Source organism: Misgurnus anguillicaudatus, chromosome 17, assembly GCF_027580225.2.
Source record: "Misgurnus anguillicaudatus chromosome 17, ASM2758022v2, whole genome shotgun sequence".
Lineage (NCBI taxonomy): Eukaryota > Metazoa > Chordata > Actinopteri > Cypriniformes > Cobitidae > Misgurnus > Misgurnus anguillicaudatus.
In genome coordinates this window covers 20,690,155-20,709,392 of record NC_073353.2, presented here as the reverse complement: position 1 = coordinate 20,709,392, position 19,238 = coordinate 20,690,155, and the positions used below count along the sequence as shown (strand labels likewise).

Sequence of the window (19,238 nt, the reverse complement as noted above, 5' to 3'; positions counted from 1 at the left end):
TAATAAAAGACTCCAAGCCAAAGCTCTTAAACCCACAAAAATGATATCAGTAAACGACTGCCCATAGAAAACCCGATAGATCCCCAGGTAAAGTGCCCCGCACACCATTTTGTAACAACGACTGAAGAACATAGCCGATTCTAACCAATGTGGACAGAAATCAAAGCCATCTGGATGATTTTGCAGCTATATGTCTGATGTTGTGTGTGAATGCAGATTCATGAAACAGATATAACCCTAAAATGTTGTGCCATTCAAAAAGATGAGATTTAAAGCAACTGCCCATTTGACCAATGAGAAATGAAAAGTTGTCTATTTAGCAAAATAAAAATATATCTAAAAAAATAAATATATATAAAAAGTGGGTTTGTGGAAACAGGGAAGCAGTGAAGTGCAATAGAAGTTGATGTGTATCTGCATTTGGAGCAGGCTGACAAAAGCATGTTTGGTTAGATTTGGCTTGAGCTCCAAAAGATGAGAAGGCAGGGTAGCAATGTTAAAGAAATCTTAGCATGCAATAAAAAAATCAGCTTACCTAGTACACTACTGCCCTCTCGGATCTCAGCAGACGATGTTTGAGAATTCTGGTCGCCCTGTCCCAGTTCTTCACCTGTTTCTCCATTGGTGGTTAGATCGGGTCCAAGAACAATACCATGTTTCTGGACAGAGTAAATTAATGTATGTTTACTACTAAGGGTAGTTTAGAAAATGGTTAAGCTAGATTTAGACACTGTGAATGCAGCACATTTTGTCAGATTTGTGGATACACCAATAATTTATTGACATACAGTTCATTTTATAATACAATTATAATCATATATTTTTATGTTACTTTAACTTAAATTAAATTGTTTTTATAAGTTATGTCAACTGTTGAACTGAAAGGTTGAATTGAATTATATTTTGGACATTAGTTATCAATTAAAAAAGCTAAACAGGGATTCTATCTACAAAACAACAACAAAGCATCAAAATAACACATTAGTGGACATTTTTGTTTTGTTAGTAAATGTTTATGTGCAGAAAAAAAAGCCCTACGGTTAGAAGTTTTCACCACACAGATACCTTTAAAATATCTTTGAGCTGAACGACCTCATCTCTGAGTTCGTCTCTCTCATTTCGAATGGCATCAGAAAATTCCTTCTGCCTCTCTAATGCCTGAACAGCACCGGAGGGGATTTGGCAAGAAAGTAAGACAGAAAGAGAGTGAAAGTAATGAAAATATCAATGAAGCAGGCAAAAAGATAGACTGCAGCAAGAAGTACTACAACCAACTATAAAACAAATGAAAAAAAAAATAACTTACTTTAACACAAAAGAGAAATAAAAATTAAACTGGGTTTAAAAATATTTAGGGATCATACCCCAATTTTTTTATTCTTCCATTCAATAGTTTCCTGAAGGTCAGAAATCTCTCTAACAAAGCCATCTTGCTTCATTCGTAACTGACGGATTTCCTATAGAGACATATTATGCATGAAGAAGGATCAAAGATGATCAGAAGGAAGGATGGACATTAAAGAAGCAGATGATCAGATAAGCCAAGCATTTTAAAAGACAAAGCTTAAGGAGAGAGAGATTTAAACTACAATCACAACTTTACTCACAGTTAGCAGTTCTTCACTTTGTTTCAACGTCTCTTTTAATTCACTGAACTGAAACTGAAGTATACTATGTGCATGCTTCTCTCGTTCAAGGTCCTAAAAGACAAAAATAATTTTAGTTGCGTTTTCATTTCAATGTAAGTTATTATAAAGCATATAATCATTACTTTTATCATATTAAAGGGATAGTTCACTTTAAAATGAAAATTTTCTCATCATTTACTCATCCTCATGTTGTTCTAAACCTGTATGAATTTCAAAGAAGTGTATGAACACAAAAGAAGATATTTTGAGAAATGATGGTAAACACACAGCAGATAGTGACCATAGACTTCCATAGTATGAATAAAAAATATGATGGAATTTAATGGGTACCGTCAACTGTGTGCTTACCATCATTTATCAAAATATTTCCTTCATCATTTATCACAATACTTCCTAATTATTTTCCTACTATGGAAGTCTATGGTCACTTACTGCTGTGTGTTTACCATCATTTCTCAAAATATCTTCTTTTGGGTTTATCAGAAAAAGAAATTCAAACAGGTTTAGAACAACATGAGAATGAGTAATGACAAAATTTTCATTTTAAAGTGAACTATCCCTTTAAAGCACACATCACTGTGTGCTGTTTACAATTTTATTACAATCATGCAAAGTTAAATAAAGGATGGTAAAAACTTTTTATTGTCATTATTTGATGTATTACATGTAATAAATACGATATATGTACAGACCTTACTCTTCTCCTCAAGCTCACGGCGTGTTTCAGAGAGCATTTCCTCCAGTTCCATTAAAGAGTCTTTTAAAGTGTCCACTTCATATATCAGATTGGTTTTCTCATTGTCTAGCTGTGCATTGGATACCATGGCCTTCCGATACTTATCCTCGACTTCCAACAAGGAATCCTTAAAAAAAAGGTTAAAAACACAAAGCTGCACAGATATCCCACACTTTTTTTTTTTGACTTTTAGAATTTAATATAGTGTAATGGACAGAAATGTGTAACAGTATGTTGTGTAGAGTCAAAGATGGAGGCCAGGCAAAGAAAAATCAGGTTATAGACTTTTGTAGCATAGAAGCAGATACATGCAAGACAGGATAAAAACCAGAGAAGCACAAAGAGAAACAAGCAACATCTCTCATCTTCTTCCCTGGTTACTTAATGTTAGGCCAATCACGCACATGTTGTTTTATTAAGGAATTAAATAGCACAAATTATGCACTGTTGTTATTTGAGTTTAATAAATATTTGACTAGGCTGGCAAAGTTCTTGCTGGGGCAATGCTGGTACTGCCTCAAACACATGTATACCTTCATCTCTTTGAGGTTCTGCATGTGCTTCGCCTCCACATCTTGAATTTGATCCTTAAGCTCATGGATCTCCTGAATTAAAGGCATGAAGAATGAAGATGAGGAGCAAGGATGAAGTATGCAGTTGAGGATGAGCAACGAAAGGGTTGAGAAAGCGAGAGACTAATTACAGTAAAATATAATGGCGAGGATGCAGAAAGAATGCATTAGAGATACTGTTGGCTATGCAGTCCTGAAGTTCCTGGAGATTTTTCATTTCAGTCTTTTGTCTCTTCAAACATCTTTGTTATAATTTCATGTTTGTTTGATTATTTTTTGCTAAAGGAATCTCCAGGAACAGAACAATGACAGAAAGAAAGTGTATTGAGGTGTGTGTGTACAGTATATTAAGTATTATATATTAAGTATTATAATGACTATACTATATAGTAAGTCAACACAAAATCACAAATTATATAGATTATGCATTTAGGTAAATGAAAAACGTACAAATTAGCTGCTTAAACCTGGGACGTAAACAAGACAAAGAGGCATAAACAAAAACCTTGATTTCCCGTATAGAGGCTTCTGTGTCTGCAGTGATGGTTGTATCTCCACTTCCTCTTCGTGAGGACGTCCCACCCAGAGAGGTAAGAGTGGCGCCAGATATCGTGGATGCTCGTGAAGAGCCCTAAAGAAATGTATATTTCATTGTTTTATAGACACACTTTTAAAAATCATCTTTAAGGAAATCTTTAAATAAATAAATGAACAAACCTTTTCCAAGTAGTCACGCTCTATCCGGTCATCAGTCTGTAAAACGAAAATGATACAAAATAAATGTATTTTCCTATTGGATTAAACCTACCATTATTGCAGTGCAGTATTTATATGGATGCATGCATTTCACTGAAAACAAGCTTGCAATACAAAAAAATCAGTTGGAAAAAATGATCTGTTAAGGGGAAATTAATTCAAAGTAGTCATTTTCAAACACAAATAATGGTGGTATTTGGTTTTGAATGGTGATAAATACAAATAGCAGGCAAGTAATTTTCGTATCCGGAAATAAACCTTGTGAAAATACACAAAATCTGACACATCACACCATGCATAACTGAAAATACAAATTTCCAACAAACATCATGGCCCTCAGTGGTTTGCTGAATCCAATGATTTTTGTAATCTCCAGGCTGAAAGACGCAAGATGCATTCAAGAATAAATAAAGGCATCATCACACAAAATCAAAGCAGACCATCACTACATTCAACATGCTTCTTGTATATAAAGATATACAAGTTTTAAACTCAGTGCCTCAATAGTGCATCAGCCACCACAGATCACATGAACTACATGATCCCCAGCATGAATCTCATACCATAGACAGTCTTCCATTAACATCCGGCAGGTCAGGGATAATGACATGGTCAAGATCTCTAGAAAGACCACTGATACTACCGCTGCGTATATAACTAGACACTGAACTGCTGCAGTCCTCCTAAAAACCACCAGAGGGCACATAAAAAATAAGGATATAAGAAAAATTTCAGCTGTTTATGAACAGTTGGTTTTTCATGCACCCTGATGAGGAATGTGCACAAACACACGCACACACATTACCTCAGATGACACTTTCAGTTTAATTCTGTACTAAGGTAAGGTAAACAAGTTTTAATTTTATCCAGGCTGGTAACAAACACTTATTTAATAGAAACATCAACAATCCATTAAACACAACACAAGCACCACAATTGTGCGACATTTAACGCAGGAACCCAGTGAATATAAACAAAATGCCTGGAGAGGAAATGTAATCTTTGTTAGCAAATACCGGTACTAAACAACTTGGTTTGTCAATGACACTGAAGGTGCTCACCACAGGGCTGCCGCACGCAGAATTTGCCCTGGATGAGGTCCTAGAGCTTGAACCTCTGTATTCAGATGACTAGAAGAAGATAACACACGCACACACACACAATAATGAGAATGTGAAGAATCTGAAAAATACAGGGAGCGTAAAGAAATATACAGTGCAAATAAAAGCGAAACTAGAACAGAGAAGGGAATGCAGATCTGCTTCATGCTATCATTGTTCATTAACATTTAAAAAAGCACAGCACTCAGACCCATCCATTTAAAATTGCATGGACACTTTATGTGTCCATTACCCAAATAATAAACCATGCAAAGCATCACAACACATAAAATGAGGAAAATGTATTATTTATTTGTATGATAGAGCTGCAAATAAGTATTTGAACACCTGAGAAAGTCTATTTTAATATTTGGTACAGTAGCCTTTGTTTGCAATTACAGAGGTCAAACGTTTCCTGTAGTTTTTTTTTACCAGGTTTGCACACACTGCAGGAGGGAATATTGGCCCACTCCACACAGATCTTCTCTAGATCAGTCAGGTTTCCGGCCTGTCGCTGAGTTTGAGCTCCCTCCAAAGATTCTCTATTGGGTTATGGTCTGAAGACTGGCTAGGCCACGGCAGAACCTTGAAATGCTTCTTACAGAGCCACTCCTTGGTTATCATGGCTGTGTGCTTCGGCTCATTGTCATGTTGGAAGAGCCAGCCTCGACCCATCTTCAATGCTATAACTGAGGAAAGGAGGTTTTTTCCCCCAAAATCTTGCAATACCTGGCCCTGGTCATCCTCTCCTTAATACAGTGCAGTCGCAGAAAAACACCCCCAGAGCATTATGCGACCACCCCCATGCTTCACAGTAGGGATGGCGTTTTTGTGATGGTACTCATCATTCTTCTTCCTCCAAACACGTTTAGTGGAATTATGACCAAAAAGTTCTATTTTGGTCTCATCTGACCACATGACTTTCTCCCATGACTCCTCTGGATCATCCAAATGGTCATTGGGAAACTTAAGACGGGCCTGGACATGTGCTGGTTTAAGCAGGGGAACCTTCCGTGCCATGCATGATTTCAAACCATGACGTCTTAGTGTATTACCAACAGTAATCTTGGAAACGGTGGTCCCAGCTCTTTTCAGGTCATTGACCAGCTCCTTCCGTGTAGTTCTGGGCTGATTTCTCACCTTTCTTAGGATCACTGAGACCTCACGAGGTGAGATCTTGCATGGAGCCCCAGTACGAGGGAGATTGACAGTCCAATTTCCCCGTAGCCCTTTCCAGCCTTGTGGACGTGTACAATTTTGTCTCTAGTGTCTTTTGGTCTTGGCCATGTTAGTAGTTGAATTCTTACTGGTTGTATGGGGTGGACAGGTGTCTTTATGCAGCTAATGACCTCAAACAGGTGCATCTAATTTAGGATAATAAGTGGAGCGGAGGTGGACATTTTAAAGGCAGACTAACAGGACTTTGAGGATCAGAATTGTAGCTGATAGACAGGTGTTCAAATACTTATTTGCAGCTGCATCATACAAATAAATAGTCAAAAAATCATACATTGTGATTTCTTTTTCTTCCTTGATTATGTTTCCCACAGTGAACACGCACCCACGATGACAACCTCAGAACCCCCCATGATTTCTACTGGGGGGGGGGACTTGCAAAACAGCAGGGTGTTCAAATACTTATTTTCCTCACTGTCCAAAAAGCTTCTGACCACCTCTCAGTTAGTTTTATCTCTCTATCCAATTCACACACGCCAACACAAAATCAACTCCACTGCTTGTTAAAGTGGGTTGTCAGGCATTTTCTCAATACACACACTGTTACCACAACTTATATGCAATCACTAAAACTACAGGAATTTTTCCTGCTATTCTTGATGCTCAACTTGTAAATCATGACACTACAAACGTCAAGGGTTCACTCCTTATAAACTGATAAACAAACACCTTGAATGCTTTGGAAAAAAGTAAGTCGCTTTGGAAGAAAGCATCTGTCGAATACATTAATGTAAATAAAATTGTGACCCTGTCTGTGAAATCCAGGATAAACTCTTATGATCCAATTCTGAGATTAGGGGCATCAAAGTTTGATTTCAATCATTGATTTCATATTTACTTCAATTTTCACATGGCCTTAGTCAATATTAAATATATCAATGTTATATTTTCACAGAATGTTCTTTACATCTTTATAGGATGAATTGATTTCACATTGTGTTACAATTTATTCATGACGAGGACTAATACCATTACAAATTAATCTTGAAGACAGCTCACAACTGTTAGCGGTTAAGGAACAGAACACACGTAAATATGATATGAGTTCAGCATGCACATTTACAGTTTTGCTTTAGCATTTGTGTATTTTCTTACAGTACGAGCAACGGAGCGTCGAGAGCCGCTGTAGAGACTGTCCTCATATACAGAGCCCTGATAGAGGTGAAACACAAAAATACATAAAGAAACAAATCTCACACAGAGTTCTGACCCCTTATCGCTGTGGGCGTGAGCATGCATACTCTTTCTGAAGTTTCACTTCTCTATTTTAAGTCCATAGTGCATTAGTCTACACCTGCATTTCATCACACCCAGCCAGGATGGAGAGAAAAGCGCTAAAGCTAGTTAAATAGGGTGGAGTGTGTCATTTCAGATCAAACACATCCTAGTTATTAATACTACCATCAATAGTTATACGTGAGTCATTGTCATGCTCTCTGGAACATCTTATAAAACATTATGTGGCGCTATCAAAACATTGCTCTGATTGAGCATGTAGGAAACTTGTTTACACAGAAATGGCACGCTTCCCCTTTAAAGACTAAATTCAAAGCCAAACACAAGCAATTAGCTCGGTGTTCAGGAGTTTGTAGTCTGTGTGGGGTTTAAGCTCGAATAACCCTAGATGACCTTCTGTGGTAGGGAGAAGTGAGGTGTTAACAGTGAAAGTATCCGTGTATACAGGTTCACGTATTGTACAGGAAGTGTTGAGTAGCAGAGCATAATACTGTATGGGGAGCAGCACAAACCCTGTGCTTCCTGCTGTGCAGCAGACTGAGCTAAACACGAGAAATGACATTCATACATGTAAAGATCCTAATCAAATAAAGAAAAAAAAATGATCTGAAGTAGACAGTTGATGTCTTGGGAACAACTAGTTACACTGAAAAGGGATAGAGAGGGATGGAAAGGTCAAGAAGAGGAGCAGTGGATTAAGATGACAGACCTGGTAGCCATTGTAGGAGAGGCCTTGATGTTTAGAGGAATAATTACTGCTGCTGTATGGTTCAGAATTGTAGAGACTCTAGAATGATGGGAAATAATGCGCAAGTGAATGATTAGCTAAATAAAGAAGATGATAAGGCCTGACTGAACTGAGTGCTTTCCTTGCATTTCAGCTAAAAGGAACAGTATGTAGGATTGTGGTCAAAACTGGTACTGCAATCACAAACCTTGTGGCTAAAACTGGTACTGCAATCTCACAACTGGTGGCCAATACACAACATGACAACATAAACATCAGTTGAGGGCTGCAACTCCACTTTTTAAATGACAATATCCTGTCCGGACCACTGTTGTCAGTAGCCATGTTTCCATCCACATGTTTTTATCCGAATTAAGTGATATCGAATGAAAAATGCGTTATGGAAACAGTAAAATTCGATTGAATTTCATGAATATCGACTCAAAAGAAATACGTTCGATCTCATCGGATTTTATCTTGATCGATTTATGGCTTATGCGATAAACGCTGATGGAAACGTTATTTGCCGAATAAATAATGATTTGCGATTAAGGTTTAGGTCCTTTTATGGTTGCAACCCACACACAAAACAAAGAAGAAAAAGTTTTAGGTCATTTCCGCTCTGGTGGCACACATTGCGTGTGTCAACAAAGTCAGATGTAAGTGGACAAACGACGAGACGAGATTAATTTTAAATTTAATTTACCAGAGAAAATAACGGCTATTTTAGAGCTGAAGATCTTTGCCCGAACCCGACGGGTTCGGTCGGATTCGGGCTTCATTTCTAACATTTTACACGGGCTCGTGCTCCGCCTTTGCACGGTAAATGAGCGGTCAAGTTCAATGCTGCTGAATGCCCTATCAGGTAGCGCAAGACCACGCTGAAGCCATTTACAGTGGATTTAATAATTTCCTCAACAAAACATGTAGCCTAATCTTGGTGAGTAAAGGTTTTTTAATGTATAACTAAATATTACTTAGTCAGTCTTAAATACATAATTTAGACAGAGGATATAGACTAATGTTGGCATTAATGTAAAGAAAGTGCCGAAGCAAATACCACGGAACCTTTATCTTAATTTCGTTATTCCCAAATAACCATCTTATTCAGAATGTATTATCATAATTTAATTCGTTAAGAAATAATTGTTTTTATTGGCATGCTGGCATATAATGTTTTGCATATGCCTATTTAGAACGAGATGTTACGATGATGACTTTTTTTTCTTTGTTTCAACTTCCAAGTGACGTGTAGCCCAGTTAGTCATTAATAAATAATGTTAAAACCTGTGTAAATTACTCATTCTTGATAAAAGCTGTTTGTGTGCGCAAATTTAAATAATGTATGGCTATAAACGGGTTCGGGCTTTTAAAAAGCTGTCAATCAAAATGTAGTTTCGGGTTCGGGCTGCATTCTGTCGGGCTGCATTCTGTCGGGCTCCGGTCATTTCAGGCCCGATTACAGCTCTATTTTAGATAGAAAAATCTAAGAAATGCCATAATTTATCAGGAACTGGCGAAGGAAATGTCCAACAATGGTTATGACAAGACGTGGGACGTCCTCCGGAGTAAATGAGGCGCTCAAACAGCGATACGTGTTTCAAAAATAGAGTTATCTCGCAATGGTGCCGGAGGGAAAATAAAAGCAAATTCGACCTTGATGAGATGGATCCTCGGCCAAAGAACCCTCGTAGCTTCATTGGCTTATTAACAACTCTAAAGATATTTTTTCGTTCTCATTTACGTTAAGAATTGATCCGGACTATCATTTCACGTTAATGCCTCCGTTGTCGTTGGGAATTTAGATGCATCTGCATCATCATAGCAATTAACGTAATTTTCTTATTATTATAGCTTGATATGTCGCTATCAGCTCAGCTGGCACATAAACGCTTATAACTTGTGAAATGGCGCAAATTTGTCTAGCAAAACTTTGTTCGCAAATGTTTGCTTGAATATTGTGCGATTCAGTGCGAAAATGAATGGAAACACCTTAAAATGTCTCAAATCAATTCGATATACCAATTTGATCGCAAACCAGCATGTGACGTCATTACGCACAGGTTTTTATTCGCTTTAAAGCCGTTGGATGGAAACACCGTTTCACCAGCTTTATTCGCATACGTTTTTTAACCGAACTTCAGATAATTCGATTGACAAGTGGATGGAAACTTAGCTACTGATATAAGTATTTGAAATGAAAATTCTTTCTTAATGTCTAGTGACATATTAGGGCCATTTTATGAATAATCAATATAAATTTCTTACATATTGTTCCTTTAAGCCAGACATCAACTATAAGGGTCAGTTTTAATTCTGGGTTAACATAACCATGGGTTATTTTATTTATGCTTCACACTGGATTAGTAATTTACACGGTATACTGTACTTTGGCGCCAATTGGGGTTAGCAGTCTCTGGGGTAAGGATAGTCTTAAAGTCATCCATTCAGCATACACAAAACCACACATTTTCTAAACGGTTTTTATACATCCACTATTCTAGACGTTATCGCTGTTAAAAAACAAACCAACTTAAGTTGTTTTGCTGGTCTCAGATGGTTTCCCAGTCTGTCTAAGCTGGTGTTTTTCTGGTCAGCCAGTTGGCCTCTTACCCTGACCAGCTGACAAGTGTGCAAAGCCACTTTAAAGTTGTCATGAAATTTACATTAAAAACTTTAATATTGTGGTTAGGGATGGGTGACAAGCGGTATATACGATAAACTGGTAGAAATTTGTCAACCGGTAGGGATTTTGGACTATCGTCTGTATCGAGGTTATGGGCCCACGTCACGTTGCTGTGCGTGTTCACCAAAGCTTAACTATTGGACATGCATTTAAGCACCGCAGTTTTAAACAAGGGATTTTAAGCCATTGAAACATAAACAACAGTGCTATATGCACGCGCTGTTTTGTGTGAGAGGAGCGCACAAGTCGCGCATCCACTGTCCATTAAGCTCTTAAGCATTTTTGCCGCTTTATTTGCCTTAAATATAGCCTGGGTGCCAGCCGATCTTAGCCCCGCACACCACATTTTGAAAAACGGGAAGATCGGTCTGGCGTTTTTCCGTTGAGGAGCTACTATGCGAGTCCCAAAGCTGGTCGACGAATCAAATTGTGAGGGCGGGCTTTATACAATGATGGACAGATGATCAACAGTAACGTAATGAACCACGTCACCAAAGAGCGCGTGTGTTAAATCTGTTTACAATGAAATGGCTGCCGCTGGAGAATTCAGATGTGTGGATTCTGACATTGAGTCTGTTCTAAAAGATATCGACAGAGCATTGATTTAAAAAGAGTAACAGAGAAACGCGATCAAGGCATTTGTTTATGTTTTTGCAGTCCTATACGGTATTCGGCAAAAGTTGGTCACATTTATGAAGGAGAAAGTTAAAGAAGCAACTGAAATGAGTGTCACGGCGATGCAACGGCGTGCACGACGAGATGGATATAATTAGCGGTTGTTGCCAGCTTCTTTTCGGAACTCCGGAATCGTGACTGCTGAAAAAGTGGAGGGACATCCTAGGCTCTGATATTTTTCAAGCCAACGTAATGGGTATCGTCGTGGATGAAGTTCACCTAACGTACAATGGTAAGAGATAGTCTTACTGTATGACTTAGTAAATACTTAATGTTGTGATATAAACTAAATGTTGTAAACATAGTAGGTGTTGATGTACATTCGCTAACTCAGACTTAGTATAATCACAATGATGTTAGTGTCATTGTAGCGAAATAACTAGCAGTTCGGTCAGGCTGCAAAAGACGTAACGTACGTCACACACTCCGTTGCTCTGATTGGTCGTAGGTCTATCCAATTGAGTGGAGAGGCATTTTTCGGTTGAGACACGCCTCATAATTTTAGCTCAATGGAGCGGTATCAGACTCAAATTCTGACTAGAATTGAGTATGACAACGTCGGGCTACCTTAAATACATATATGCGTCAAAACTCCTGTCTTTGCAAGTTCTCTGAATGTAAAGATTGTTCAAAACATTTAGGATAATGTACACATGAAAAAAGACCAGCAAATCAGACCGGCCTGACCAATTTAGACCAGCAAAACATCCCTCTTACCGAGCATAAATCTATCATGCGTTCTCAGAGATGATGTCAACCGATTACTCATGTTAGCTGTATATTTATGTTAATTGCATTAAACTATCTAAGCAGGCAGGAGAATATAAGCAAGGGTGAGACCCACCGACTGCAGATCAAGTCTCGAGGAGCGAGACCTTTTGCTCTCATCACTGAGTCTGGAGTTCTGTGCACAAATACACAGTAGACCATCAGTTAATTCACACGTTTTGTACAACAGGCAAGCTGACAGAGTAGTTAATACTCAAACCCTGACATCAACACATATTTGAGCCACTAACCCGACTAGATAATGGGCTGAAATCATCATCATAGCCGTTGCTCTGTGGAAAAGATAACAAATCAGCATTGATATTGCTTTGTCCTTTTTATAAACTCATAGATGTGACATGCGTATTTTGCCATAAACATACAGTCTTGGAAGAATGTTTCTTCTTTTTCTTAGACTTCTTCTGTGAATGAGAGGAGGAGGCGGCCTGGGAAAGCTGGACCGGATGGTGGGAAAAGGAAATACGATTAAAACCACAGAATTCACTGCTCGGTACCTCACAGTTGTGACATGCAGATCAAGTGTCAGACACTTCAACAGCACAACAGACGTTTTACTCACACCTTTTGATTGTTCAGAAATTTTAAGAACATAACGTCATAGTCTTGATGAAACACATGCCGCACCAGAAATTAAAGTTCGTACTTTATTATGTTAAGTTGCAACACACCACACTGCAAAATAAGGAAGTCCTGTGAACTCAGTTAGTAACAGTATGTGCTCATCTTGCTTAACAGGAACCTGAAAGTATTAACACAACATTCTTTTGTGGCTGAAGCAACATTTCCCACCGTGAGAATCTTACCCCGCCATAAGCACCAGGAGCATCCAAGTCCAGCTGCCCAGACAAACAAGACCACCGTCAGCTTAAGTATCATTTTGGGCCATTTTATGACCACATAAACCAACAACATAGTGAGCACACACAAATGGACCCATGACCTACAAAAGCCAGCTCCATCACTGCTAAAACTGCATGATAGACACAGTACAAACTTGAACCTTTTTAAGATGTAGATGCTCTGATACTAACCCGCATGCTGCTCCTGCTCCCCACTGACATCCGTTCTTCATCATCTGACACCTTGATAGATGGAAAAAGGAGTAAAATTAGAAAGAGACCATAGTTAGCAAGAGTTTGAGACATAAAACACCCGAATGTGTACGTATTATTGCTGGGCACCCACAACCAAGTCTTTCTGGTGATAGCAATAAAGACTTGTGTATGTTACCATCTTAAGTATATCAGAGCAAAAGCAGAGCAGAGAAAAACACCAATTAAGGAATATTTGAGAGTTAAGAAGAAAGGTGAAAGAACAGTGAGATACAAACCGAAGCATGTCTCCGTGAGAGGCGTGTATACCGTTCACTGTCCTCCTATAAAGAGGAAAAATTGAGGAGAGGAGAGAAAAGATCATTAAATTAAGAATATAAGAGAGGAGAGGTCCAGTTTTGTTTGCAATGCTGCATGCAAATAATATTGGCTATAAAACAACAATAATGACAGACAGGCCAAAAACTTGCAAAAAATTCCCAATATCCAAACTTATTTGTCCACACTGATTATTTTGAAGCAATGCAATATACAGTATAAAAATCTACAACTGACACACATTAACCAAACAACAGATAACTTAATCTGTTGTCATACATTTTCAGCAATTTGGAAATTATATGTGAGGTGAGTTATTTTGGATATGGTTCTGTGTTAAGACATGCATCCCTGTGCTGATATCCTACATGCATCCTGCATAGCAATGTATTCCTATCAGGCAAACGCAAGATACATTCATGCACAAAATCTCAACTGAATCCCAATATACCATCCACTGCTCAATGTCCCCAAATTTGTTGTCCAGGTTATCCAGCCCATAGTATTTCTGAAAAGAGAGAAATGTAGCAGGAACCAGGAGAGAAAACAGCCGAGTGAAGGGAGGATCAGATTGCAGAAAGAAAAAAGGAATCTAAATAATTATTTTATTAGACTAGATTATGTAAATATAAAATAATATGGGTCAATGTTGTGGTGCTAATTTTTTTATATAAAAGTGTTAATATTTTATATTAAATTATTAATATTTTATATTAAATTATTAATATTTTATATTAAATCATTAATATTTTATATTAAATCATTAATATTTTATATTAAATTATTAATATTTTATATTAAATTACTACAGTAGATCATGTCTGGAGATTGTAAACAAGTCTCAGTGGAGATTGTAAAAAGAAGGTTCAGTAGAGGTTTATTTTTTAAAGTCCCTATAAAGTAAATCTTAAAAATTGTTTCTAAACAAATGTATTGCTGAAACACGCCAAAAAGACTATAAACTATGTTCTAGTAAATTTAAGAGTTACGGTACATTCGCATGTGGCGAAAGCGTTGACGCTTCCCATTCACTTTTAATGGGTGACGTCATGCGTTGCCGAACTGAATTGTGGATCCGTCTGCGCCGCGTCAGTGCCGTTGCTCGGGCAGAAGTTGAACATTTCTCAACTTTTCAAGCGGGAATGCGTGCGTCAGCCAATCAGATCGCCTTATGCAAATAACCTAGGCAGAGCCAGCCAATTACGTTTATGGAAGACCGGAGCATAGGTTGCGGCTACTGTGATTGGCTGTTGGCAACGCTTCAGATAACCTTAATGTTTTCGCCCCGTGTTTATGTACCGTTTGATCGTTGAACAGTTTTTTACCCGTTTCTGTGTTCAGGATTTTTTGGGCACTTGAGCCACCACCCATGGCTCCGCCCCTAACACAATCACGAGCATCCATTCAGGTTGTAGCAGTATTTGAAAGTTGAGAGAGACAGCAGCTTTCCCGTGAGTGGGCGTGGTTTCAGCATTGACAGGGGAACGCCCCCAGCATTTGAGCGCAGAGAATGCTACCTAATTTCCCAGTTTTTGATAACTTACTTTATTTACTTGGCGTTTTATCCATCATTCAAATTTGGTTGGGTGGTTAATAAAACATATTTCTGTGTTGTCTCAGACTCAGAATACATTTAATTTCTATCTTTACAGGGACTTTAAATGAATCCAGTTTTGTAAAAACACCTGTGGTTATAATGTCAATAGCTTTGTCCCAATTCAAAGGCTGGGTCTTTCAAAGGATGCCTTTTGATAAACTCTTATTTATTTTAAAAAGTCAGAAACATCTCTGTTGTGTCCCACTGACAGGCACGGTGGGAGGAACAGCAGGTGCCATAACTATGGATCCTCCATAGGCTAGACCGTCGATTTTAGTTCGCTTTGTGGCTGTCAAAGTGTGCGTCCTTTGAGGATCCAGCCTTTGGGAGACAGCAAATGTGTTGTTGCCAACATGTATTATTTGTCACGCAAAAAAAAAAACATGGGATGAAACCTCAGAACAAAAAAGCTTCTTCAAAAAAATTTGAGTTACACAAGAATACAATTACTGGAACTTGAACTGGATTTGTACATCCTTTTTTGTCATTGACCCATATATTTATAATGTAATAGGTATTGCAAAGCTAGAACATCATAAAAATGAGCACAGAATTATACAAAAGCTGTAACAAGCTAAAAAATTAGCAGGCAGGGTAGAGAGGAAAGATGCCCTACCTTCTGCACCTGATAAATCTACATCACAGGAAGCCAGCAAAAGAGGATCAGACAGACATATAGACCACCAACCATGAAGAGAAGAGGAGAAAGAGGAGAGGATATTGATTATTTGCCACTACAGAGCCAAACACACAGGTGAAAGATTTTATAGGCATAAAGGCAATGGAAAAGGAGAGGGAAGCCATTAAAGTTTTAAAAACCAGGTCGATCGTACTAGGACTGTAACGATTAATCGTGCAAATACGCGTTTTCTCAATAAATGAATCTGAATGAATTACAGTGACATCCAAAAGTAATTGTGCGCTGTCTTGCAGAAACTCCAATTGTGCCACAAAAGAAGTAACAATACAAACACTATTCCAGGAAATGTCAATAAGAACATTTATATCGCTGCTCTTCAAATAGTTACTTTTTTATAATAAAGAATATTTTGATTTCGATTACAGTTTTTAATGGGACACACAATTTATCGTCACAGCTCAGTACAGTAGATGTTACCTGGTCCTACAGGTAGACAAGGCTCAAATATGAAGGAAGCAACATCGCCGTAGTTCACATACGAATACTCGACTAGGAGTATATTTATGAAGGTCATATGGACAGACATTACCAACAATAGTACATATCAACAGCATTACAAATGAGACCAATTCTTATACAGGAAATTTATACCCACACGATTAAAAAAACAACTCTGAATTGCCATGCAGTAGCAAGTGATCAGATATCTCCAGTACAGACACTTGGGAATACTCAAGAGTTTGTCAGAGAGGTCATATGACCTGGATAACAAGATTCTTTCCATGGATGTCTAAGGTTTTGACTTTGCAAGTGACCACACCATCTGCTAGCACAAGTACAGTAGAGGTGATTTACATTACCAATTATATTTTATATTAAATATAAATATGAACAGTTGTTAAAACAGACATAATGACAAACAAATAAAATCTCACCTAACTGGTTTTCTCATGTGTACATGTTTCAATTTCGATAAAACAAAATCTTTTCTTCCTACAAGTTCTCTTTAAGCACCTACATATTACTATCTCTCTGCTCCAGCTATATTTGGCAACATGTATGCATGATTCCCATTCACAACAGATTAACCTTCAATCAGCACTCAGTTTTCAAATATCAACTTAATGTAGGCATCCACAATCATAATGTTTGCATAATGTCTCCACATACGCTTAATAACCTGACAACGTGTAACAAATTTCAGTGTGACAAAAATTCAAACTTTAAATCTTATGTAAACAAAAACGACTTGCTTGTTGTTTAAACAAGCTGCTATTGATAGTTGTCAGCTTACTATTATGCATGCAAGCACACTTATCGTTCGTTAGTTTGTGTACTGTAGGTCTCTCTGTACCCTCCAGGAACTAGTCTAAGCTTTGATGTTACGATAAAACTATTTCATAACAAATGACAAAATTATAATAATGAAAACAACATTATTATACAAAAAGAGATGTTCAGATCATTTCATGGTGGTTCATCTAACATAATGAAATTATTGACACATTAAGCCTGTAATTGCACATTAATGCTTTTCCAGTGAATTTAAGCTCACCTTTCTCAGCAGAGGGGTCCGGGGACGCCCACTGAGCGCCTCCCTTGCCCCTTTACCCGTAAGTCGCCTGAAAGCCGTCCTGACAGTCTTACTGCTTCTCTATCTACCTGAGGTCTAATGAAGGTGAAAGCATTTGAAATCCAAACCAGGTAGCCTCCGTGTGATTCATCTTCACAAAGTGAAAGCTTCTGTCAGATTTGAAGTGATTCCAGTGAACTGAAGCTACACTTGAACCATCCAAGATACGTAAAATATCCAGAAAAAAAGTACAAGCTTGTAATACATTACGGCACGGTCGGTCTCGACTCTGTGTCCAGCTAGTGAAAGGAAACGGAGTAGTTAATTCGCTGCGGGTTCGTAAGAAAGCTTATAATCTTCTTTAAGACTTGGCTAGAGTTTCAAAGCCGCAAACTACACACACACACACACACCCTTAACATTCTCACACACCTGCTGATCAGACTGGGCTTAACTCTGAATGTTAGTTAATCCCTCGAGTGTGACCTGGGCATAAGAGATTACATAAGTTTTGTTGCGTCTGTCTCAGGTATTGAGATTTCCATTGATCGCTGACGGAGCCACTGTACAAGTAAATGAAGACAGCGATGCTTTGGTCTCTAAGTATCTGCAGTAAATGAATCTACACTCTTTATTTGCTGAGCGACATCTTATTGCTTCATTTACTGTGTGCAGTCAGCTGTAAAAAATAAGCATCAGGTGTCATAGAGCCTTAACACCAATTACACAGCATTTACAATTTAGAGACCAAAGAAGTGCATAAAGGATCTAACCAAACCGAAACCTTCTTTAAAAGCGCGCTCTTTTTTAGATGAAGAATGTTCAAAAATCAAGGGCAATGTTTAAGCATTGTAATAACAAAGACTGACTAAATAAATGTACGGGTCAAAAGTGAGTGTATAAAGTTGAGAATGACCAATAAAACTATGCCAAAATAAAGGGTAAAGTACAGAATCAAAATAAATGTCTGTGCTACTGCAAAACAAGCAGATAGAAACAGTACTGCATTTTAATTAATGCAACTATACGCTTAACTTTTTACAGAACTGTGAACCAAGTACGACATGAATCTTGTTTAAATGGAACATATAATTTTTTCATGTTTAATTGCTATAATTGTGTCCCTGCCCCTGGTGCTTCTATCAGCCTAGAAAATGTGTAAAAGATCAACTCTGTAACTTAGTTTTGGTAAACCATTCTCTGCAAGCATGTGAAAAAATAGGTAATTGAAATTTGGCTCCCCTTGTGATGTAAGAAGGGGATAATACGGCCCACTAATCTGACTATCCAACCACAACACTGCCATTTAGTACAGAGATCAACTTATTTGCATTTTAAAGAAACGCCCAAAACAGCACATTTTTCCTCACACCTACAAAGTGACAATTTTAACATGCTATAATAAATTATATGGTATTTTGGGCTAGAACTTCACATATGTATTCTGTGGACACCAAAGATTTATTTTACATCTTAAAAAAGTCTTGTGAAATGTCCCTTTAAAAAAAGAGGATCTCCAACCCTGCTTGGTAACTGTCCAGAAGCAGGGTTGGAGATCCCTGCCCTAAAGTCTTTGAACCTGCAACCTGTAATACATCTGACTAATTGCCAGGGGCTGAAGCTCTGATCCAATGTGAGTTCAAATGGGCTCTTAAAGGTCTTGTCCTGACCTGTTATTAACTGACCCCAATTCCCTATTAATCAGCCAAAACATCAGTCATGATGATACAGATTATACAAATTAAACATGATGGGCTGGCAGAGTTACACCAAAGTCCACAATAATCTAAATATTTCATAAAAATAATTAATAAAGAATATAATTTTCTCTGGCAGAACGTCAAAGCCAAATCAGTTTAACGTGTCAACATCTTAAGTCACCGGACTAATGTTTTG

At 37.9% G+C, this 19,238-nt stretch overlaps 1 protein-coding gene across 27 annotated transcripts in view; it reads right to left on the bottom strand.

The window, feature by feature from the left end:
- lrrfip1a (leucine rich repeat (in FLII) interacting protein 1a) overlaps positions 1–19,238 on the bottom strand; it is a 44,083-nt gene that overhangs the window by 6,691 nt on the left and 18,154 nt on the right. For 3 of the 27 annotated variants that reach the window (XM_055216180.2, XM_055216151.2, XM_055216152.2), the window contains exons 3-22: positions 15,746–15,763; positions 13,984–14,040; positions 13,493–13,537; positions 13,194–13,244; positions 12,966–12,998; positions 12,525–12,596; positions 12,393–12,434; positions 12,218–12,277; positions 7,995–8,072; positions 7,145–7,201; positions 4,775–4,843; positions 4,277–4,396; positions 3,675–3,710; positions 3,463–3,588; positions 2,919–2,990; positions 2,342–2,512; positions 1,608–1,700; positions 1,365–1,457; positions 1,066–1,158; positions 536–659 (exon numbers count right to left, since the gene is read on the bottom strand). In XM_055216180.2, coding sequence (XP_055072155.2) covers positions 536–659; positions 1,066–1,158; positions 1,365–1,457; positions 1,608–1,700; positions 2,342–2,512; positions 2,919–2,990; positions 3,463–3,588; positions 3,675–3,710; positions 4,277–4,396; positions 4,775–4,843; positions 7,145–7,201; positions 7,995–8,072; positions 12,218–12,277; positions 12,393–12,434; positions 12,525–12,596; positions 12,966–12,998; positions 13,194–13,244; positions 13,493–13,537; positions 13,984–14,040; positions 15,746–15,763 — 1,510 coding nt within the window. Of the gene's footprint in view, positions 1–535; positions 660–1,065; positions 1,159–1,364; positions 1,458–1,607; positions 1,701–2,341; positions 2,513–2,918; positions 2,991–3,462; positions 3,589–3,674; positions 3,711–4,276; positions 4,397–4,774; positions 4,844–7,144; positions 7,202–7,994; positions 8,073–12,217; positions 12,278–12,392; positions 12,435–12,524; positions 12,597–12,965; positions 12,999–13,193; positions 13,245–13,492; positions 13,538–13,983; positions 14,041–15,745; positions 15,764–17,324; positions 17,802–19,238 lie in introns of those variants that run through there. The other 24 variants (XM_055216181.2, XM_055216155.2, XM_055216182.2 and 21 more) reach the window with 21 other exon arrangements.